Here is a 24,807-nt window from a genome sequence, read left to right as displayed (position 1 = left end):
TCACTTTTTTTTGGTTCCAGTCTTGGTTTTTCTGTTCCCTCAAGTCTTCTGTCTCACCATTAAAACATTTTAGTTTTTTATTCTGTTCATGGTTAAAATCAAGAAAAAAATAATCCGTTGACTGTAGCACTAGAAACTGCTTGTCATACATACGGGATCATGAACTTAAATTGGTAGAAAAAATAATCTTTTTGGAAAAATGTGAGAGATGTAGACATTTAGATTTATTCAGCAAGTAGCATCTGATATTTAAAAGTAACAGAAGACACTGCAGCTGGTTTAAGTGGGTTTATGTGGAAAAAGAACCAGACAAATGAATATTGTTCACAATTCCTGAAACTTGAGTCTCTGCATGTGAGACTTAAGAGCGACTCTGAAATCATGTTAAGCATCAATATTCTAAATTCAGGAAAGTTCAGGTCAGAATATAATCACTAGAGGATTAATTTAGTCACAAAAGTAGCAAAAGCTCTGAAAGGCTGAACATGTCAAAAATCTTTTATCTTAGAGTTAATTGAGGTGAATCCATATCTCACCAGCCTTTCTTTTTCATCTGAACAAAACAAAGTTTCCAAATTAGAGTCTGTGTTGATAAACTGTGAGTGTTTGAACCTTCATGTAGATGTTTATTGGTTGATGTGGATCATCTGCTCATGTGAATCTTCCCACAGTGTTTCATTAGCAGCTGTAACCACAGAGACTCTGATCAAACAGGAATGAACAGAATCCATCTGATATGAAGCTGTGCTTTGAAAACCACTTCCCTCCTCTTTGAAGAGTAGTCCCATATCTGTCTTCAGGTTTTTGTACAGCCTCTTCTACACTTTGGATCACTGTGTGTCTACAGCACAGTAGTAGAGAGCTGTGTCTGCCAGGGTTAACTTTCTGATGATCAGTTCAGTTGATGTATCTGTTGTTCTGGATTCATATCGTTTATCTGGAATAAGTTCTCTTTTGTCACCTTTTGCTCCTTTAAACAGAATAAACTGAGGAGCCTGAAGGACAGAATCATGTTTGTACCAAGAAAGCCAAAGATTTCTGTAATCTGTCTGATAGTTACATTTCATAGTAACAGATTTTCCTTCAGTTCCTGTAAGTTGATCTTGATCAGGAGAGATTGAGTCTCCATCTGTGAGTCCTGGAAAAGTGGAGAGAAGGAAGCCATTAGATGAATGAGATGATGAGTTGATGCAGCAGCTTCAAGCAAACTTGAATCTCTGTTCTTAAACTCACCTAGAATGTGAGATAGAAGCAAAAAGAGGTAAAGCAACATGTCTTTGGAGTTCTTGAAGCCACACAGACAGCAGATGAACTCTGTTCTTCCACTGCAGCACAATGAGGAAGAAATAATGTCACTGGATGATCTTAAATTCAGTGGGCGGGGTCAATGAGCTCTTTTTCAGTTCAGCTCAAACAATCAAAGAGTTTAGTCCTTCCACATTAGCTCTGTCTTTGATCTTCACTGTTTCATGGCTGTTTGTCTTCAGTCCAATGACTCAACAATCAGTGCTGATACTGACTGTGGCCCCCGTTGGTGGATGTTGTGGAGTCTTGTATTGTTCTGCATGATTTTGTACAGAGTTTTGTTGTTTTCTGTCACTGTGAGCTGCAGAACACAGTAGTACACAGCAGAGTCTGTCACTGCAGCAGAAGAGATCAACATATAAAACTCTTTTTCTCTGCTTGTCGTGTTTCACTGATAACTTCTCTGTTTCTTCTGAAAATTAAGAGATGATAAACTGTTGAGTTGTACTGAACTTCTGTTGGTACCAGAAGAAAAACTGGATAGAACCAGAATATTTGCAGGAGAGAGGATGGCTGTTATCTGTGTGATAGTTACATTTCATTATAATAGATTTCCCTTCAGTTCCTGTAAGCCAGGGGTCAGGAACCCTTGGCTCGCGAGCCATATCTGGCTCTTTTGATGGCCACATCAGACTCGCAGACAAATCTTTAATTACAAAAAAAAAGTATCTATAGACCAGTCCTTGTCGGGCGCGATGCGATGCCGGGGGGTCAGTAGTAGCGGTGCATGGAGAAAAGCAATCTGCGCCATTATCAGTTATTATTATCTGTTATATCACAGAGTTTGTACCAGAACCTGCGAATTGCCGACCCTGCAGTGTTTAAGTGGCTGAGTTTTATTTCTCTAGCTATCACCAACACATGAGACACGCTTGTAGCTTCACACAGGTTCCTCTTTATTATATCCCCCTCCAGGAAAATATACACACATATAAAGGTTCCTACCTATTTGTGTCACCTGATACTATATCCCCCTTTCTTAAATGAAGAACATCAGGGTAACATAACTAAAGGATTTAGTTACTAAAGGAGTAACATTGTACTGCTTCACTGTAAAGTGTTCATACATGTAACTAACATAACAAAGTGCTCATCTCAGTGAAACCCTTAAAACTGCATGCATTTCAACATAAACCAACAAGTTCTATCTATGAGGAATGAGATAGACTACTCAGATCCTCAACCTGAGTGTGGGGATTGTTCTGCCCCTGAACTCACTCAGTTCCTTTTGTTTGAACAAACATAGTCCTTTAGGTACGCAGGTAGCACCCTGGCTCTTACTGGAAAATGTCTCTCAGACACCGAAGTCTCATGTTCCAACTCATGCTCTTCAGGGGCCACGCTGCCTCTTGCATCTTCCTGGTGCCACAGGGGTTGGTGAAAGATAGCATCTGTTCCTCCGCAGGACCCCTTCTGGTGTATCTATGACGTCCAACCTTGGAGTATTTGCTGCCAAAACAACCGAGCCCCTCTCCTGCAGACCTTTAACCCACACATGATCTCCAGGCTGTAGCTGGGACAAGTCATGTGCTCTGTGTCTGCTGTTATAGTCTTGCTGAAGCTTTTGTCTGCACTTCTGCTCAATCTCTCTCAGCCTCTTCATATCCGCACCTTTTGGAATAAGCAGAGATGTGATCATAGGAACAGCTGTTCTTATCCTTCTACCCATCAGAAGTTCTGCAGGGCTGTATCCATTCGCTAGATGTGCAGAACGATAAGCCATGAGAGCAAGATATAGATCTCCAGAATTCTTGAGAAGATTCTTGACCGTCATCACAGCTCGTTCTGCCTCACTGGCTGGAAGTCACATGTTTGAAGTTCCAGCAGCGCGCAAACTTATGGAAGTGCTCAGAACTATTATTATCCATTACCATTATCCAAGCGCAGTTCATCTGGGGTGCAGTGTTGTGAGAGCACAGACTTGAAGTTTTCAATTACACCTTCAAATGTTGTGGACAAGTTTGTTCTCTCACGAGCACAGACATCAAATTGTTCTAGTTCTGTCAACTTTTTGCTGAGACCTGGCCACGAAACTGACTGCTTGGTTCTTGCACTTCGTTATCCCCACATGTCCTTCGTGCAGCTTTGAAAGAATGCCCTAATTCAGTGATGCAGGAACCATTATTCTGCTACCGTGAAGTTGCAAACCACTGTGAACTGAGAGATCTCCAGAGAACTGCAAGTAAGGCTGCAGGGATCTTTCAGCTGAGAATTTATCTGGCTATCCTTCCAAGCAGCACTTTTTGAGTTGTTGAACTATGAGGTCATTCTGATGAGTCTTAATTTACTGAAGCCCGCTCTCAGTAGCTGGTAGGCCGCTTATGAGCCGCGTCCACATATAGGTTGATGTCTTCCTCCGACAAGTCAGAATCATTCCCTCCAACAGGAGCTCTTGACAGAAAATCTGCGGTCGCGATGTTTTTGCCTGCCACATGAGAGATGGTAAAAGAAAACCTCATCAGTCTCAAAAGTAAGCATTGTATGCGGAGTGGCAGCTTATCCAATCTCTTTTAACCCAGCAGTGGGACGAACACTTTGTGATCCGTCTCCATGTGAAAACTTTTTCTGATGAGAAACTCTTGAAACTTCTCACATGCCCATGTTGAGGCCTGCTCTGATACTGTCAAAAGCTTTCTGCTGCTGTGAACCCCAGTTCCACATGTTGGACTTTCTCAGCAGGTCTCTCAGAGGGCGTTCTTTTCTGCCAGGTGATTTGCCATTCCAAGAAAACGTCTCACCCCGCTCACATTGTTGGGCTCCTGCATGCCGGTGACGGCTTTAACCTTGTCAGGGTCTGGGCTGACTCCTGATGCTTCAATAATCTGACCCAAGAATTTTATCTTGCTTTTTGAAAATTCACATTTGTCATTTAATGTGACACCTGCCTATTGGAGACGAGATAATGCTCTACTCAGTCTCTCATCATGTTCTTTTTGTGTGGTTCCCCACATAAGAACGTCATCCATCTGAGACAAAACGCCTTCCAGACCTTCCAGCATGCCTGACGTTCGTTTCTGGAAGTGCTCTGGTCCAGACGAGATCCCAAAACACAAACAATTGTAGCAGTATCGTCCAAATGGAGTTATAAAGGTGGTCAACAGAGAAGAGTCTTTAGATAGTGGAATCTGCCAGAATCCAGCATTAGCATCCAACTTTGAAAAGACTTTGGCTCCAGCCAGCTGCTCTAATGTGTTTTCAACAGAAGGAAGAGAATGTTTTTCTCTTAACACAGATTTATTCAGTTCGGTAAGGTCAGTGCAGATCCTCACCCTGCCTGTGCGTTTCGGCACCACCACCACCATGGGTGCACACCACTCAGTTGGCTGGTCTACTTTTGAGATGACCCCTTGCTGCTCCCACCGGGTCAGTTCTTCCTTAACCTTTGGCAAAAGGGGAAGAGATATGCTTCTTATTTTTCCAAGTCCACTGAAAAGCCTAGGGAACTCCCTTTTAACAGTCCAGAATGATGTTCTCTACTCTGGCAACCAGCTGTAGAGCAATAGCTGCTGTTCCACTCAGGAGGGGCATACTCAAGCCTTTCACAATGTGGGGAAATTGCATGTTTTAGTGTGTTTTCTTTTGTGCATGTTTTGCATGTTTGTGGTACCTGTTTTTGCATGCTATGGACACCCCCTTGAAACACAGCTGGCGACCAACAACACCTGTTCCAAATTATAAGGGAACTATAAAAGTCCTCAGGAGAAAAGCGCAGGGCCCCACGTTTTGGCAGAGACGTCACGCGCCGGCCGCGCGCCGGCTGCGAGGCCGCACACCGGCCGCGGAGGGCAAGCCGGCAAGAAGGTCGCACGTCGGCAGAGAGATCGCACGCACGCCGGCAGAGATAGCGCCCGCACGCCCGCACGCAGGGAAGTCGCATGCCGGCAACAGGGCATACGCACACGGGGCGCGGTTGGATCACCGGAGTGACAGACGCAGTGAGGACCCACCGTGACCGCACACGCACCGGGAGAGCTTGGAACGCTGGAACCACCAGTCTGCAGCGCGGTCAACACGCAGTGGCAGGGCAGGGACCCTGCCTGTGTTGTAAGTAGCCGGACGTGATTTTGCGGACTGGTCGAACTAAGTCGGCGGGAAGGCTGGTGGCAGCCTGCATCGGAGATTGCTTGGTGCTGCCGTCTGCCTGTCTCCGCAGGATTCCAGCATGTCCGGAGGGCCAGCTGGAGGTGACACGGAGGAGTGTCCGCGTTACGTGTAACCCCAGAGGCGAGGGGAGCCCGCCTCCCAGGTCCAGGTGTGCATTTCCGGAGGGATCCTCGGCGCAGCGTCGGGAGAACTCGACCCAAGGGCCAAGTCTGGCGTGGAGAGGACGCCCCCTGGTTGGGATCAGTGACCCCTCCCTTTGAGCTGCATTTTTAAAGGGGTTTTAACCGTTCTTTGGACTTTTAGCCCTCATTTATTCTCTCTTAACTGCTTTTAGGATTTTTATCTTGTTTTATTGTTTTTAATCTTGCCTTTGAATTCTTAGACTCATCCCATGCTCGTGTAAGTGTTTTTAACTGGAACCCTGTGGCCATTCATATTTTTATATTCCAATAAATTGTCATTGTGGCCAAGAACTCGGGTCCTCTTTGGTGGTGTGCGTGCGCTCTCCCCAGATCATTTCCCTAGCCCTTCAATATCCTCATTCATTTTTTTGTTTACTTCATCTTTCAACCCTCCAGGCCTTACATACCCTTCTAACAACAACATATATGTCCTCCTTTGTTTTCTTGTTATTTTTGTGAAGGTTAGCTGTAAATATACCTTGGACTTGTAAACGTGAACCTCCTGGTCCTCGCAAGACTTTCGTTGGCTTCTCCAGCTTGCCAAACTGTACTTTGTTGTACAGCGTCTCTGAAACTGCTGTCACATCAGCTCCAGTGTCAATTTTAAACACTGTGCTATGGCTGTTCACATTTCCTTCTGTGATCCAAGGACTTATTGTGTCTTTATCAGACATGAGCCTAAGAAAGCGGCTCCATCATCCAAGTCCTCTGTCACCATGGCGATTTTCATGTCTTTTCTCTTTTTGGTTCTGCAGACTCGTATTGTCCCTTTTTCCTGCACTGATTGCACACTGCTTCACGTGCTCGGCATTGCTGCATGCTATGTTCTGTTGAATCTCCACATGTAGTGCACTGAATTACTGTGTCCTGTGCGTTTTTCTGTACTTTCTGGCGGTATTGCTGCACACGCGCCGCCGTGTTGACGCTATTGTAGTGTTGACGCTACAATAACTAAGTAATAAAAAGGATACACATTTAAGCCATTAGATCAGAGCAGGGGTGTCAAACATACGCCCCGCGGGGCGTGTCCAGCCCGCCAGATGGTTCAATCCGGCACAGTCAGGAAGAGTAAAAATTTGTGAAGTTTTAAAAAAAAAAAAAAACATTTCTAGTTCATTCCTGTGGCTAGTTATGATTTTTTTAAGAAAAAAACTAAATGCGCAATTCTGCCACTAGGGGGAGCAAAGGAAAAGCAAAACAGGTAAAACAGCATGACTCTGCATGTGTCAAAAGCGAAACCTAACGGCGTCTGAGTAAGATGTAGTTTAGTTCCGCGCAAGCCTCACCGCTGTTACATTGGTATAAGAATGATCAGTAGTGACACCCTAATGACCAAGATGTTGTCAAAAGAAAAAAAGGTTGAAGTGAAGTGCAGAGCTTTCCAAGAAAAATGGACAGTTTTATTTGTTCAGGGAGCTGAATGAAAAACCTGCATGCTTGGCATGTCATCAACAGGTCGCAGTGCTCAAAGAATACAACATTCAGCACCACTATGATACTCACCATAAAGAAAAATCTCACCATTTGCTGTTTAAAAAAGAGCAGATATACCAACTATTAGCTGGACTGAAGAACAACTGTCTGTATTTACTGCGGCTGTGATGTCACTGATGGAGCAGTGACAGCTACCTTTTTGCAAAAAAGTTAGTGCAAACATCTAAACTATTTTCGGATGGTGAACTTATTGAAAAATGCTGAAGGCTGCAGAAGTCTTGTACCCCAAAAAAGCGCTTTGTCCTTGTAGGTAGAAAAGCGCTATACAAGTATACGCCATTTACCATTTACCAAAAAGCAGTCGACCTTTGCCAACATGAGTCTGTCAAGGATTACGATTACAGATGCAACATCTCTGAGGAGACTTGGGCACCAAATGAAGGAATCCAGTCATTTATGCATTTTCTGTATCTATTGATGAGAGCATCGACATCACAGCTGTGCATATTTGTTAGAAAAGTTGAAGAGAACATCACAGCAGAGTTTCTGGAGTTGATGAACACAACAACAGCTGATGACATAGTCAGCTCTAGTTACTGTGCTGGACAATGTTGGAGTGAACTGGTCACGTGATGTCAGTCTGGTCACTGATGGCGCCCCATTAAAGGTCAGAAAGAAGGCAGGTGTTGCCAAAAACATCAGGCAGAAACCAGGAAAAGATTCTTGGGCGTTTCATTGTGTTTTGCACATTTGATTGACAGAAAATGTGTTGCTGCACAGGATCTGAATCCTGATATTGATGGCAGGGTGAAGTTTCAGGAGAGGAAGAGAGGTTAACTCCAAATTCTTATGTTCACAAATGTTTCCATGTTTAATTTAGTTGAATTTTTCATTGATTTGCACATTTACATTTTAGGCTGGTGTTTTCATTTTTCGTAACCCCTCTTGAGTTTACTATCAGGATTGCTTCAGTGTCAATTGTATAATATTCAGTAGTTATAAAATTGAATAAACCAATTTTTTTGAAGTGAAATGCATTTTATTTAAAATCCAATGGCCTCTGTGAATGAATGGGTAATACTAAGTGATTAGGCTATCATGTTGATTGAGGCATTTTTCCCAACTTTTCCCAAAAACAAAAAAGAACAAAGCTGTTTTTTGCTTTTATGTTACTGGTCACTTGGCATCAGATGGGTTTAACGTGGCCCCTGAACCAAAATGAGTTTGACACCCCTGCATTACATTAGATGAAAGAGATGATGAGTTGATGCAGCAGCTTCAAGCAAACTTGAATCTCTGTTCTTAGACTCACCTAGAATGTGAGATAGAAGCAAAAAGAGGTAAAGCAACATGTCTTTGGAGTTCTTGAAGCCACACAGACAGCAGATGAACTCTGTTCTTCCACTGCAGCACAATGAAGAAGAAATAATGTCACTGGATGATGTGAAGTTCAGTGGGCGGGGCCAATGAGCTCTTTTTCAGTTCAGCTCAACCAATCAAAGAGTTTAGTTCTTCCACAGCAGCTCTGTCTCTGATCTCTGCTGCTTATTTTTTTCTGTAGTCTTTGTCATTTATCCAGTGTCTCAACAATCAGTGCTTTCCCAGTGTGGGACGCCCTCTAGTGGACGTTGTGGAGTATTGTGTTTTCTCTGCAGGTTTTTGTACAGAGTTGTGTTGTTTCCTGTCACTGTGGGCTCCAAAGCACAGTAGTATACAGCAGAGTCTGTCACTGCAGCAGAGGAGATCTGCAGATGGACCTGGTTCCTCTCCTGGTTCAGGACAGCAGTCAGTCTGGGGTTTGGAGGTTTTGCTTCCACCACACTGGGTTCTTTGGTGTCAGTGATCAGGAGGAGGAACCGAGGAGCTGATCCTGGATCCTGTCTATACCACTGCAGATTGTTAGCTTTGACTGAATAATTACAGGACAGAGTAACTGTGAGCTCCTCTGATGAAAAGACTTCAGCTCTGCTGGCAGTGATTCCATCCTCCAGACTGTCACCTGTTGACCAGAAAACAGATTTTCTTCATATCTCTGATCCAAACTTACAAACTCATGACAAAATTAAAGGACATTTTCCAGTTTTTAAATCATGAACTTCCGTTGAATCAAATCCAGATCAGATCCTGAAGTTTTACAGAAACATACGTACATATGAGAGCTGAGAAGAAGCACATCACAGCCAGTTTCTTCATGTTTCCTAAGTGTGGATGAGATGTTCATCTGAATCTGCTGAGAGAGCTTTGAGTTGTGTTTGTTCTGATGTTCAGGTTGAAGTCAAACAGTTGTCAATCATCTGCAGTCAGTAGGAGGAGCCTGAGCTGCTCTTCTTCAACTCTGCAGTCAAGAGGAGGAGCCTGAGCTGCTGTTCTTCTTAAGCTCAAAGTGTTTCCACACATTGGACTGTAATGATGGCTTGATTATTTGTTGCTGCCATTTCATGCCTTACAAACAACCAAGCCTTACTTGTTTGCTTATTTCTTTATTTCATTATCTATTTAAAGTTACATAGTCATTATTCTTTGTACGTGGGGGTCATGGAACATATGTTTTAACTGAGGGGAGTGTGAAGGGTGGGTTGGGTTTTTACTGTAATATTGTGTGTTTTCTGTTTTTAATGTTAAAGCACTTTGAGCTGCACAATTGCATGAGAAGCGCTATTAAATGAATAAAGTTTGATTTGATTTGATTTGATTTGATTTGATTTGATTTGGTTTGATTTGATTTGATGTGTCTTGTCGGCTGTGATGTCACTATGTTGTTTCTACGATATAGTAAAATAAACAGGTTTTACCTGAAGAATAAACAAAAGTGAGAATTCAGACAGGAAGCTTGGATTCACACCAGAGTTTGTTTCATCTAATAACCTGCTGCTTGTGGCAGAAGTGAAAGTTCATTTGAAATATTTTTGAATAAAACTAGCAAACTCCGGTCTTTATATGAACAATAAACAGCCCAAAAATATGAATCTTAAGAAAATAAAAATAATCTTGTTTTAAGAAAGATTTTCTTATTTACTGACTTAAGTTTCCTGGAAACTGTCGATACCAAAAGTAAGAATCACTTCTTGACAGTTTGGGATATTTGTAGGACAGAGTGACAGATGTTCCTTCCAAAGTGGACTCTTCCTTCTTGACTGCAGTGAGTTCTTCACAGCTGACATCTAAAGGAAGAGAGAAGTCAGATCAGTGATGGACAAACATCAAATGCTGAAATGGATCTTTGAAAGAATCCCATCAACCTGTTCCAATGACTAGAAGCAGCAGAGTGAACACAGATGTCTGCACAGACAGCATGTTGGATGAAGCTGATGTTTGGCTTTTGTGTGTTGAACTGTGTTGAAAGTGGGAGTTTGTGTCTCTTCTATAGTTCACTAACAGCTCAGCTCCTCCCTCAATCTCTCCATCTGCTCTTTCATCTGTTCTTCGTCCTTTTTCTCCTCCACTTAAGGGCGGCCGTGGTGCAGTGGTGGCGCAGGTGATCTGTGATTGGAAGATTGCAGGTTTTCTTCCCACCTTGCCCATCAAAGTGTTCTTGGGCAAGACACTGAACCCCACCTTGCCTCTGGTGGAAGGTTGGCGCCATTGTTCAGCAGCAGAGCCGCCATCAGTGTGTGAATGGGACTGTAGATGTTTACCATTCATTTCCTCCTGGTTAACAGTCTGCTAAAAGGTTGGATGTTCTTCATTAATGGAAACTCAAAGACTTTAGTTGTTTTCATGTCTGTTCAGCAGACATGAAAACAAATTAGTCAGATGAACTTTGAACTTCACACCTTTCTTTCTGTTCGCATCTGAAAGTGAACATCATGACGTTAGCAGATCAAACTGACCTCCAATGTTATTAATTTGATTTCTGTATCTCTCAGTTGATAAGTTCATAACTTTTATGAAAAACTCTTTGTTGACTTTTATATAAGTGGAAAGATATCAGTTATTTTTTATTAATCAAGTTTAAAAGTATGAATAATCTCTGTTAATCCCTTTACTTATTTCTTCATTTTCTGTAGAGTAAAATATTTTCACATCTTCAGAAAATAATGTCAGTTTAACATTATTGATAGATTTAATATATCATTGATATGATCTGCTTGTTTGATCTGCTTCTTCATTGTTTCTTTTCTTTAGGTTTTTGTGCAGGCTGGCTGTGATTCAGACCATTCAGCCCATTACCTACCTGCTACCCCTTGGCAATATATTTCGTAAATTCAATATTGACTTTCATTGTTTCGCGGATGACACTCAGCTCTATCTGTCCAGTCAACCCAACTCTTCTATTCCACCTGCCTCCCTCTCCTCCTGCCTGTCTGAAATAAAAACCTGGTTCACCCTAAACTTCCTCAAACTTAACAGTGATAAAACCGAATTACTCCTCGTAGGTTCCAAATCCACCCTTTCCAAAGTTTCTAATTTTACCCTTTCCATCGATTCCTCTCCAGTTTTCCCCTCCCCTCAAGTAAAGAGTCTGGGTGTCATCCTTGATAGTACATTATCATTTCAATCCCACATCAATAGCATTACTCGGTCAGCCTACTTTCATTTACGCAATATTAATCGACTCCGCCCCTCCCTCACCATCCACTCCGCCTCCATTTTAGTTCATAGTCTGGTCACTTCTCGTCTCGACTATTGTAATGCTCTTCTCTTTGGTCTTCCCAACAAAACTCTAAATAAGCTTCAGTTGGGCCAGAATTCAGCTGCCCGCGTCATCACCAGAACTCCTTCCTTCCATCACATCACTCCCGTTCTCCAGCAGCTGCACTGGCTTCCAGTAGCCTTTAGGATTAAGTTCAAGCTCCTTCTCTACACTTTCAAAGCCCTCCATAGCCTGGCTCCCTCCTATCTCTCTAATCTCCTCCATATTAACACTCCCTCTCGCTCTCTTCGGTCTTCTTCCTCCCTTCAGCTCTCTGTCCCTCCGGCCCGTATGGTCACCATGGGGAGCCGTGCCTTCAGTCGCTCTGCTCCCCAACTCTGGAACTCTCTCCCCCCAGACCTCCGTAACACTGACTCCTTTCTGATCTTTAAATCCAGACTCAAAACCTATCTGTTTAAGCTTGCATTTCAGGAACACAATTTCTCATTCTCTGTCAGCTGATTTTACTAATGAATCCAATTTATTTATTGTTTTTAACATGTTGTGATTTTATTGTGTTTTACCTCTAACTTTGTACAGTGACCTTGGGTGTTTTGAAAGGCGCTTTTTTAAATAAAATGTATTATTATTATTATTATTATTATTATCATCCTGTTAAACAGTCACTGCTGCAGGTCTTTGGTAGTTAGATACAGAGTATTTAATGAACTGTTCCTGAGTCTTCACTGTCGGATCACTTTGTATCATTGCTAGTTGTCTGAGTCCTTGTATCTGTTCAGTATAAACTCCCTCTTGGTTCTTTCCTGCATCTGGGTTCTTTCCTGCTTCCCTAAATGTGACAATCATTTATCTTTGTGGAACAGTACCAGACTCAAAGAGAAAAATGGTTAGTATTAGGCTAATATGTGCCAACAACATTTAGCCGTGGATGAAATTAAAATCTCAGTGCGGTTGTAATGGTTGCCACTACAGATCAGTTTCAGCACATGTCGTGAAAATTAAAAACTTGGTTGTTTATTTAATAGTTCTATTTCAATGAAACTTCGTAGTCATATGTTGTATTTGTCGTCACCCTATTGGTTGAACCGGACCAGCTGACAGGTGACAGCCAGGTAACAGGGCGCCTTTTTTTTTGACAAGACGCAGGAGCGCGGTAAGGGGAGATGCACATCTGACAGGACCAGGAGGGCGCTGTAGCAAGGGGTTGTATGGATTATCTTTCCCAGCTCGGATTTTTTTCATCAGAACTTTTGACGGACTATACTTCCCATAGAGCTCAGATCGTCCAATGCGAGGATCAGCGGTGGCTTCATTGACGGGTGGGGCGTGTTCCAGCAAAAGAGGCGGAGTGGCTTCCCACCAAACGCGTGAGACTGTCAAACACTCATTTTCTTTCAGAACATTTTCTTAATTTGCAAGCAAGACTGCGGGACTTGGGCTTGAACTGTGGGTTTTAAATACATTGTAGATTTTGGGAAGTCAAGTTCTTGGTGTTTGAGTGTTGGGCGAAGTGTTTGACCCATGTAAGTTTATGATTTGTCACGCTCACACAATACAAGGCTGCTCAAACAAACAGTTATATAAGGTTTTTTTTGTTAATATTAGAGGGCAGATTGTCTTGATATTTAATGCCCTAGCCGTAAAACGCCGTTGTGACGTTCCCCTCGCTAAGTGGAGGGTGAATTGTTTCACGGTGAATGCTGCAATGTGAATCTTGGCTGCACATAAATATGTGGGAATAACATCAGTCTTTATTTTCTCTGGACACGATTGGAAACATGAATTCACATGATTGTTTACACGGTTTCTCAGGATTTGAGCAAAGTGGCATTTCTGCATTCAAAAGCCAGCTCACACACCGTTCCAGAGCCACTCCTCTGCTCAGAAACACAGTTCTCCTGTTCATGCTCCAAAGCTCCAAAGCCTTCTCTGGAGTGCCACACCATCTATGCATGACATAAAACCAACCCAGTAGTGACCCAAAATCGGAATAAACTGTTTATATGCACCACGATCGGATCAACAGTATAACCCACCTCACCTTCTCAACCGGAAGGACATTTTGATTGAAATGAGCCTGATCAGGGCAGGGTATTCCAAACAGTGTATTCTTTGAGTTCAGAATCAAATCTGTTTTTTTGGACTGTTTTCTCCTGTTGTTGAAAAACGTTTCAACATGTACTTTGGATAACTGTTCACTTCCTGTTTGTACAGTTATTCCTGTTTGTATTGTTGGAGCCAAAGTCACTGTTTACATTTAATAGTTATTAAGTTAAAATAATCCCTGTTAAGGCTTCCAATTAAATAACGCCATGTTACAGAGATGCAGTTAGCGAGACTGCATTGTTAGATTGAAGCCTGAGAAAGTTGGAAGTGACATAGTTGTTACTGCAATTTTAAGTTTTGGAATAAAAATTTTGAAGGAAGAACACGTCTCATTCGTTTCAAAAAACAGTTGCTGGCTAGGTTCAGGAGACAGTCGCACAGAGTGCCCCTAACTTTAGACACAAATCTTGCTCAGAAGACGTCCGGAGGATGTGATTTGCCTTCTGCGGGACATGAGACGGGCAGAAAAGAATCCACAGACGCACTTCATGAGACTGTCCTGCTCTCCGTTTTCCACAGATGAAGGTATTTTACTCTTTTTTCTGTGAGTAAGAAGAAGATATAAAAAGGATTTCTGATGCTCAAAGAAGAGTAACAAGTTAAAAAGGATGAAGTTTAACCGACTTGTGCTATAAATAGCAACGTGTATTTCCCACAAATAAGTGAAGGTACTGTACGGCAGTGGCTCATGCGGTTGAGCAGGTTGTCCTATGATCGAAGGGTCAGCGGTTCCATCCCCGCTCCCCCCGGCCAACTGTCGTTGTGTCCTTGGGCAAGACACTTCACCTTCCTTGCCTCCAATGTGGCTCCACTGGTGTGTGAATGTGTATGAATGTCCCGGTGATGGTCAGAGGGGCCGTAGGCGCGAACTGGCAGCCACGCCTCTGCCAGTCTGCCCCAGGGCAGCTGTGGCTACAACAGTAGTTACCGTCACCAAGTATGAATAAGGAGTGAATGAATAATGGACACATTGTAAGTGCTTTGAGTGACTTGAAAAGCGCAGATAAATCCAATCCATTTTTATTAACTTTAAATCAATCAATGTGGACTTTGGCGCTTTTGGAGAAACTGTTTGGATGTGGTTATAGAAAGAAGAGAAGAGAGAAGCTTCTAAATAACGCACTGTTTGTGCTTTTACTTTGCAACGTGTTGATGGCTGATGAGGAGGAACAGACGAGTGGGGAAGATGCAGCGGAGCAGGGAAGATCACGGAAACTGAAAAGGCTTTAGAGGAGAAGTTACAGAGGTGGATTGCCATAAGAAGAAGAAAATCAAGTTCACTGACAAGCAAAACTAAAGAGCTTGAAGTGTTAATGAATGATGCAAAAAATAATCAACAAATGAACAACGTGCTGCAGAATCAGTTGAAAGTTAGGGTAGTAAAAGATGGCAGACTTATCAGAAGATTGTCTGCTGCCAGACAAACCTCTCTTTATGGACACTTGTGCTGATTTCTTTGGTTTAATGTTAAGATGGGTCGGGCTACGGTCAAAAGATATGGTATTATGGTGGTGGAAACAATACCAGACACTGGTGGGATGGTGAGAAGGCTAAGGATAAAGACCAACACCAGTTTGCTAGAAAGGCTTGTGAATAAACTGTCTGCTGGAAGAAGCCATATCTGAAGAGTGAAGACAAAGGAAAAAAGATGTATATTATGAAAATTTGAAGTATTTGGCTCTATATGTTTGAATTTGTAATTGCTTAGTCATCCCGCTAACCAATTAGGGGCTGGATTATGTTGGACCCAAATTCCCAGTTTATATTTAATAGTTATTATTTGGAGGCAAATGCAATGTTTTTCATTTAATAGTTAATTTAAATAATCATTGTTTGAAATTCCAATTAGATAACGCTACGTCACCGAGATGATGTTAGCGAGACTCATTGTTCTTTGAAGCTTGAGAAAGTTAGAAGCGATATAGTTTTTTGACTGTGTGCTCTTGTAATTTTTCTTTTTGGGGATAAAAAGTTGATGAAGAACTTGCATTTCAAATAACAGTTGCTGGACAGACTTCAAACGGTGGTAGAAGTGAAATTACACGCAGAGAGAGTGCCACTACAGTGTGTAAAAACACTGATAGTAACAGGGATTCAGAGCAGTTGTCACGTTTAGGCCAGCAGGAGGAAATACAAATGCAAGGAAGAACCAGAAGCACATTGAAGCAAAGTTTTAAGGTTTTACTTACAAGGATAAACTTTGGCGCGTGTTTCACCTTCGTGTTTTGGCACAATGTTTTGGTGCGTGTGTCAACTAGCGCAGATCACGTGATTGATGACGTATTACGCGCCAAATGCATCGAACGTTTCCCGACAAGTTCTATTGTTTCCCCTGTATTGGAATCAGCGTCAGTTCATTGCACTTTACCATATGACTCCTGGTAAAAAACGTACTGTGGCTCAGGATCGTTTCAACTCGATTTCTCCTAATAAAACAATGCACTATGAACAAAGTGTATAAAAAAATACTTCAATAAATCTGTAATGGCAAGCCAACTTTGTATCAGTAGAGACAGCTCAGTGGAACAGTCAGTAGGGTTTGCATGTTGAGATCCTGAGTTCAAGACCACTTTTTAAAATGCACCTCTCACAGAAGACGTCACATGTTGGGTTGTTTTACGTTGTTTTTTTTAATCATCATTAACAACATTGTTTTTTTGGAAAACAAGCAACAGTCAGTTCGCGTGATGCTGTAGATCGCGTGATGCTGTAGTATCGCGAGACCCAGCGAGACGAGTGTGGTGAGTCGACTTGGCGGCGCGTAAGCATTTGAACAAACATTTTCGATCTTGTTTCATTTTTCCGCCATATTAAAATATTTCCTGCTAACTAACACAACCTGTTAAGAGTATTAAGCTTCTGTCAGCCTGGAGGACCTGGAGAATTTCATCGACGAGTGTTTTAATACCTGCAACATGGTGAAGCCCAGAACCGCCACCACCACCCCCTCCGCCAAGCGTGAACGGCCTGAGGACTCTCCCGGGGCTGTGTCGTCTCCAGGCAGCGGAATGAGCGATATCCTGGATTCGATTGACAAAAAGCTCTCCAGCTTTGATGGCCGCCTCAATCTGCTGGAGATCCTCCATAGAGAATTTCAAGGTCTGCGGGAGTCTCTGGAATTCAGCCAGCAGCAGGTGCGGGAGCTCGCAGCGGAGAACCAGGCCCTCAGAGAGACCGTGAAGACCCTGAGCAGTGACACCGCCCGTCTCTCCGAGGAGAACCGATCCATCAAGGAAACCCTCCTGGATCTTCAGTCGAGGAGCATGAGGGACAATCTAGTGGTCGCGGGGGTTCCAGAGGAGGTAGGAGAAGACCCCGAGGCCACCGTTAGATCCTTTTTACAGGTCCACCTGAAGCTCCCCAAGGAGGAGGTGCAGAAGATCTCCTTCCACAGGGTTCACCGCCTCGGAGGAAGAAGGTCCGACCACCAGCGCCCGCGTCCTATTGTGGCTAAATTCGAACATTTCAAACAGAAGGAGTTGGTGAAGGGCCGCGGACGGGAACTGAGAGGCACGCATTACAGCGTTAATGACCAGTTCCCGGCAGAAATCCTCCGTAGAAGGAAGATCCTGTTCCCGCTGAGGAGGAAGCATCTTGCTGCTGGTTCGAGAGCAATTGTGGCCGTTGACAAACTTTACGTGGACGGCCGGCTGTTCCGGGACCCGGAGATCACCCCCTGGCTGTGCTGAAGGCTTTCAGATCCGCGGTGAGAACATCTGGTCTGCGCTGCCCAGAAGAAACCCGCTAAACTTACTTCAATGAATGGAAAACCGGATCATCAATAATCCACACCTCGATCGCAGGAAAACAGTCTTTTTTTTTTTCTTCGTCACCTCAGTCCCACTGATGTTTCTATTGTTGTTTTGTTGTTGTTTTCGTCTTCCCTTCTATCTCTTTTTTTCTTTCCTTTACTCTCCCCCCCCCCTCTCCCCCCTCATTATATGTAAATCACCTGGAAGCAACTCATCCTCGGTAAGTATTTATTTATGCACGGAACGGGCGCGCGCACACACAAGCGCACACAGGGGCGTGCACATGCGATCCCGCACACACACGCTGACATACTGCAATCACCTCACACAGGCTCTCATAGGACGCACGCGACACGCAGCTCACATAACCAGAAAACGTTCACGCGCACAGCGCTTCTCAAATGCGGGCACGCGCACACGGACTGGCACACAAGCACTACTTAGCTTTACACCTTTTCAGTCAGAGCAGTTATGAACAGTCTTAACATCGTTAGCTGGAATGTGCGTGGACTTGGCTCTGAGCCAAAGAGACTGAAAGTGTTAAATCACCTGGATGGTCTAAAAGCAGATATAGCTCTACTGCAGGAGACCCATTTATCAGATTCTTTGAATCACCTTATGTGCTGCTTACAATTTCCAGTTATATACTCTGCCAGTTACAACTCCAAACAAAGAGGAGTTGCTGTTTTAATTAATAAAAATCTTAATTTTACTCATAAGGATACAGTTACTGACCCAGAAGGCAGATTTGTAATCATTAATATATCCATTCAGAATAAGGACTATTGTATAGTGAGTATTTATGGTCCTAATGTTGACGACTCTTCCTTCTTTCACAGATTCTTCACCTCACTCTCAGTTCACTCTGACTCCACAATCATTATAGGAGGAGACTTCAACCTTGTTTTGGACCCTGAACTTGACAGACTCAGCACAGCAGCAAACCAGCGTACATGGCGGTCTGCAAGTATTCTAAAGCAGTACATGAATGATCTGGGTCTCTGCGACGCGTGGCGCTCATGTCACCCAAGCACTAAAGGGTTCACCTTTTTTTCTCCAGTTCACTATTCACACTCCCGTTTAGACTATTTATTAATCAGTAACTCTCTTTTAAAAAATATTCAAAGCTCCAATATCCATCCAATTATTATCAGTGATCATGCACCAGTCTCTGTAAACATTTCTAGGGAAAAATCCACACCCTCTGGTACAACCTGGAGGTTTAATACGTCTCTGTTAAAGGACCAGGAATTTCTTGAATTCTTTAAAAAAGAGTGGGCAACCTTCTTAGACTTCAACAATACTCCAGACATCCCACCGTGCGGTCTTTGGGAAGCAGCAAAGGCAGTCATGAGAGGGAAAATCATTTCTTATTCAACGCACAAAAAACGCAAAGAGAAAGCAGATTTATTAGAATTAGAAAATAAAATCAAAACCCTGGAGACTGCTTATGCTGCTTCTGCACAGGAACACATTCTGGGAGATCTGAAAAATTTAAAGCTGCAGTTAAATGACATCATTAATAAACAAACACAATTTCAAATACAAAGGCTACGACTTGAAAGATTTGAAAACTCTAATAAATCTGGCAAATTTCTGGCTAATCAGCTTAAAATTAACAGAGAAAAATCATCAATCACCTCTATTATGGACCAAACAGGAAATGTCACCCATGACCCGGTCAAAATTAATAACGAATTTGAAAACTTTTATAAGAACCTGTACACACCGCAGATCAATCCGTCAGAGCAAAGTATTGACTCATTTCTTAATAATGTAAACCTACCCAGGCTAAATGAGGATCAAATCACAAACTTAGATTCTCCGCTCTCGCCGTCTGAACTTCATGAAGCTCTGTTACTTATGCCCAATGGTAAAGCACCAGGGCCTGATGGCTTTCCTGCTGAGTTTTATAAAGAATTCTGGGAACAACTGGCACCAACATTTTATAAAACTGTCACATCTATTAATGAGAGCCAATCAATGCCACCTAACATGAACTCAGCCAACATAATTCTTCTTCTAAAACCAGACAAAGATCCCACTAGTCCTTCAAGCTATCGCCCCATTTCTTTAATCAATGCAGATGTAAAAATTATCTGCAAAGCACTAGCACAGAGAATAGAAAAAATCACTCCTCACATAATTCACTTCGACCAGACTGGATTCATCAAAGGCAGACACTCGGATGATAATGTCCGTAGACTAGTTAATATAATAGACTTTGCCACCATTAAAAAACAGGAAATGACGGTACTATCGCTGGATGCTGAAAAAGCCTTTGACAGAGTTAATTGGAAGTTCCTTATTGCTGCCCTCCATAAGTTTGGTTTTGGAGAAGCATTCATCAATTGGATCAAAATATTATATCACAACCCCAATGCATCAGTTAGAACTAATAAACAGACTTCAAACAGGTTTTTTCTTGGAAGAGGAACCAGACAGGGCTGCCCACTCTCTCCTTCTCTTTTTGCTATATTCATTGAGCCTTTAGCTGCAGCAATAAGACAGAATGAGAGCATTATAGGAATAAAAACCAAACACAGCCATCATAAAATTAGTCTTTATGCGGATGACATATTACTGTTTTTAAGGAATTTACATTCTGTAAATGAAACAGCAATGATCATAAATGAATTCTCCTCCATATCAGACTATTCCATTAATTGGAATAAGTCTGTTTTATTACCACTTAACAGGAATATGGAACAAAGACTCACAATTCCAGTCAAAACAGGAAATATCAAATATCTGGGTATCTACTTTTCCCCCAAACTATCAGAACTGGTGCAGCTAAACCACACCCCATTACTGAAAAGCATACAGGACGATCTAACACGCTGGACCAACCTGCCTCTGTCCCTTATGGGCAAGGTAGCCACGGTTAAAATGAAAATCTTACCCAAAGTTAATTATCTCTTCTCAATGATTCCCACACAACCGCCATTAAAATGGTTCAAAACATTAGACTCATCCATATCAAGCTTTCTATGGAACAACAAACCTGCAAGAATTAGTCTAAAAACTTTAAAATCTGCAAAAAGCTGTGGAGGATTAGAACTACCTAATTTCCACAAATACTTTCTTGCAAATAGATTACAATATATCTTAAAATGGTTAAAAAATAATCCAGAAACCAACTCATGGTTAGACTTGGAACAGGTGTTATGTGGAAAGATCAACCTGTCACAGCTACCATTTATTAGCCATACAGTTAAAAAACAGGATTGTTTCAAAAGCATTAATATAAATGCCACCTTAACAGCCTGGTGGGAATTTCTCAAAATATCAAAATCATCAATTCAACCGTGCAAAATGACACCCATCTGGAACAACCCGGACATCCTTATTAACAAAAAAATGATTAACTTCCCAGCTTGGCAAGCAGGGGGCATAAAACAACTAGAGCACGTAATTATTGATAGAAGATTCATAACCCCCCAGGAACTTCAAGACAAACATGGAATAAATAACTTCTTGGAATATCAGCAACTTAAATCAAGTATTACTAAAAAGTATAAAATTAAAGACGACGATTTAAAGCTACCAGATATAGTTACCACTCTGATTAATTTTTCAATGAATAGAACTCTCTCCAAAATATACAAACTTTTATGTAATTTAGATAACAATATTGCCCTTCCAACAAAAAAATGGGATGCAGATTTGAGCATCAGCACAGATGAAAGCTTCTGGTCAGAACTTTGTCTAAACACCTTTAAACTGACAAAAAGTCCAAATCTGCAGCTAATCCATCTCAAAACTCTTCACAGAATTTACTACACTGGACAGAGGATGTTCAAGATGGGTCTCAGTAACTCAGACATTTGCGAGCACTGTGATAATAATCTACCCGACAGCTACATGCACGCACTGTGGTTCTGCACTCCTGTCAGGGCTCTCTGGCAGCAGGTATGTGCCGATTTATCAGTCTGGCTTAAGGTTTCAATCACTGCCTCACCGTCACTTTGTGTGCTTGGTGACATGAGTGCCATCGATATAGAAGAAGGATTAGCATCTATCATTTTCATAACTCTTTGTATTGCCAAAAAAACTATTTTAATAAATTGGAAAAACAAGAAAAATATAAACATAAGTCAACACAGAAATCTGCTGTTTGATCATATCAGCTTGGAAAAAATGTCAGCCCAAAGCTCAAGTAACTTTGAAAGAATTCAGTCTCTCTGGTCTCCTGTGGTTGACTCCATGACTTAGGGGGTGGAGGGCTTGGTCGTCGCTGCTCCTTGCCCTTCTGCCGTGGTTTGGGGTGGGGGTCGGGGCTTCCGGTGCCTGGCGGGGGCGGTGGGGGGCTCCGTTGGTCGGGGGGTCGGGTCCGGTGCCTGGGTGGGGCGGGCTGGGGTGCTGCGTGGTCCTCTGGGCTTGGGTGTGGGGGTGCGTGGTGGGGGGGTGGGGTGGTGGTCTGGCTTGGCTTGGGGGGGTGGTCCCTTTGCCTGTGCTGGGGGGGGTTGGCGGGGGGCCCTGCTCGGGTGGGGGGGGCCCAGCGGCGCCGGATGGGCTGCCCATCTGCACCTGGGGCTGGGATCGGCCCTTCCCTGGCTCTGGGACGGGACGGGACAACCCTCTCGGGGCCCCCGGTCGCTCTGGGTGTCACCCGCTTCGGCTGCGGGGTCTGGGGTGGGGTGGGGTGGGGGGCTTGTCGGCCCTGTCCTGTGGGGGGGCGTTCTGGGGGGGAGGGGGGGCCCATTATTAGTACGGGTCGGGGGGGCTAGCGGGTCGGGGTCTCCGCTGAGGCAATCAGTGGTTGCCTCGGCCGGTTGGCCTCCTCGGTCCCGTCGAGGCCTGACCAGAGCTCTTCTAGGGCCGGCGTCTGGGGGTGGGGGCCTGGGCTTGCTCCGGGGGGGGGCGACGCTTTCTGGCTCCTCTCTCTCTGTGTGGGGTGGGTGGTGCCGGGCCTGGGGTGTCGGCGCCTCCGGGGGTGGGCCCCTGGGCTGGGTGGCCCTGGCCCCTTTGCTGGGGGTGGGCTGGGGGACGGCTGTTTGACCACCGGGGGACAGTCTACCAGCTGTCCCCAATTTACCCCCTTCCTTATATAACCTCATATTAGGGTGAGGGGGTGGGGGGTTTAGCCTGCGATGCGCCTTGGGGGGGGGCTACTTGGGAGTGGCCCCCCTCCTATGGTTGCCGTATGGAGTGGGCCCCCCCTCTTTCGGTTTTATTTGCACCTTAGACACGTAGGGTCCTTGGTAGGGGGGGTGCTTGGACATCACTGCCAGCAAGCAGCAGATGTCCTCCTGGCACCCTACCCGCCAATTTTAACCGCACCTTAGACATTTAGGGCCCCTTGGTGTGGAGGGTGAGGGGACATCACTGTGAGTAATCAGGAGATGTCCCCTTAGTGCCCTACTCGCCAATTTTAACTGCACCCCCCTTAGTACACACACCCCTCCCCCTTCAATATATACATTCAAACATAAACACACACACATGCACACAAACACCCTCTCAAACACCCATACACGCACACACATTTTACAAGGAAGGTGGGACCTGGGTCCATCTGTCCCCTACCCCGTCCCTGGTGGGGGGTGCGGGCCCCTTGGCGATGGCGGCCGTGTCCCTTGGGTGCCGGCTCCCTGGGCCCGGCGGTGCTCTCTCCGCACGGTGGGGGGGTTCATATTACACCTGAGCCGGGGGTGTTCGTGTCCCTGGGGGGTGGGTCCTGGTCCTTGCCCCTGGGCGCTGGGCCCCGCCAAACTTCCAACATGGCCGAGCCTGGTCGGGCCATATTTATAACATCCCTTATGGGCCGCCCTTTTTTCCCCGGGGTTCCCCCCTCCTGGGCGGGGGCGGCGGGCCCCTGCCTTGCTCCTACCTGGACCAACCGTGGGCCGGGTGGGTGGCTGCCTGGAGTGCGGAGCGGGTCTCCCTTGGGGGGTCCTGGCTCGTACCTGGGGTCGGGGCGGGGGGATGCCCGGAACTCCTGGGTGGTGGTGGGGTGCTCGTCTGGGGCTGTGGGCGTCCCTCTCCGGTGGGGCCCTGCGTTGGGCTCTTCCGGCGCGGCGGGGGGCTGCTTTCCTGGCTGGGCTGGGGCGGCGCTCTCTTTCCCTCTGCGCCTCCCTGCTCTCTGGCTCTGGGGGCCTCGCGGCGGTCCTGCTGGCCCTGGCCTGGGTGGCGGTCTTGGTCGCCCGGGGGGCGGTTGTTCCCTGCCTGTTCCCGTGTGGCGCTGGGGGAATTCCGGCTGCCGCTGCTGCTGCGGCGGGGGTATGGGTGTGGGGGTGGCTGGGCGCTCCTCCTCCTTCTTTTCACATTCCACCATCCATTTTAGAAGAACATAAACACTCACCTGAGCACAGGTGTTAGCTCACCTTTGCACTAATAGTTTGCATGATTGAATGAATGAAAGATTTCACACTAGTTGGTTTAAAGGCATAAGTATGCGTTCGTGAACACTATCTGTTTTGTGTGCATGTTGACATGTGGACATTTCTGCGGCTAGCAGGTGTGTTGATAATATTTGAGTGTGTGTGAACAGGCCCCGCCCTTTTTGTACTACATGTGAACCGTACCGTAACGATAAACAACCAGTAAACCTGCCTGCTCTATGCTGCTTCATGGTCTTACCCCCCTTCCCCTCCTATTATCACCCTCCTACCCCCCCCTCTCTCTAACGTCCCTCTCTCTTGTTCCCCTCTTTCCTTTTCCGTCCGGTCCAACACCAAAGATTTTCAAACATGATTGAAATTAATAAAGTTTGGCCTCAATTACAAAAGGGGTTTATTCAGACATACCTTTGGTTTGTCTGAAGATGAATAACCCCTCTTGTTAGAATAAAATATGTCCAACACAAGAGGCCCTCAGCTCTCATCTGTTTGCCTAGCTGTTGGACAGGACAAGTTAAAAAAAAAAAAAAAAAAAAAAAAAAAAAAAAAAAACATTGTTTTGTTTTACGCTTTTTCATCATCATTTCCACACTGAAATGTTACAAGGAGCTTTTTTGAAACATATGTCGATGAACGTACAGTTCGCCACCAGATGCCGCTGTTCTGTGTGGTTTCAAAGCCCGGAATGGGTGGTTCATTTTTCCGGCACAATTACATGATCCTCAAGGGAGGCTTCATTGGGATTCTATTCCCCATCCTTAGATAAACCTATGTAACATGGATACAATACAAGCAAAAACTAAGGGCTCCGAGAATTCCGTAACCCTTGTGCTATATTAGGCACTTTAACGTTGGGATTTGGGTCATCTAGACCCACTAGACAGTGCGCTGAACCTTTTTTCTTCAACGATTTGTGATCTTCACTGGTGTCCATGGATTACATGAAATCTTTCCACCTTTATCCACCTTTGTCATGGTAGGGAGAACAC

General features: G+C 44.4%; 1 protein-coding gene across 1 annotated transcript; it reads right to left on the bottom strand.

Moving 5' to 3' along the window:
• Positions 1-3,989: 3,989 nt before the first annotated feature.
• LOC111949036 (uncharacterized) lies at positions 3,990-10,355 on the bottom strand. The gene is made up of 7 exons (XM_078934852.1): positions 10,265-10,355; positions 10,046-10,186; positions 9,176-9,244; positions 8,691-9,024; positions 5,378-5,483; positions 4,575-4,685; positions 3,990-4,127 (listed from the first exon to the last, which is right to left on the bottom strand). The coding sequence occupies exons 1-7, from the start codon at positions 10,317-10,319 to the stop codon at positions 3,990-3,992; spliced, it is 954 nt and encodes a 317-aa protein (XP_078790978.1). The 5' UTR covers positions 10,320-10,355.
• Positions 10,356-24,807: the final 14,452 nt, after the last annotated feature.

This window comes from Oryzias latipes, chromosome 17 (genome assembly GCF_053564925.1).
Source record: "Oryzias latipes strain Hd-rR chromosome 17, Olatipes_Hd-rR_3.1".
Lineage (NCBI taxonomy): Eukaryota > Metazoa > Chordata > Actinopteri > Beloniformes > Adrianichthyidae > Oryzias > Oryzias latipes.
Note: the sequence above shows the minus strand (reverse complement) of the source record. Positions and strands in the feature narration are given on the sequence as shown.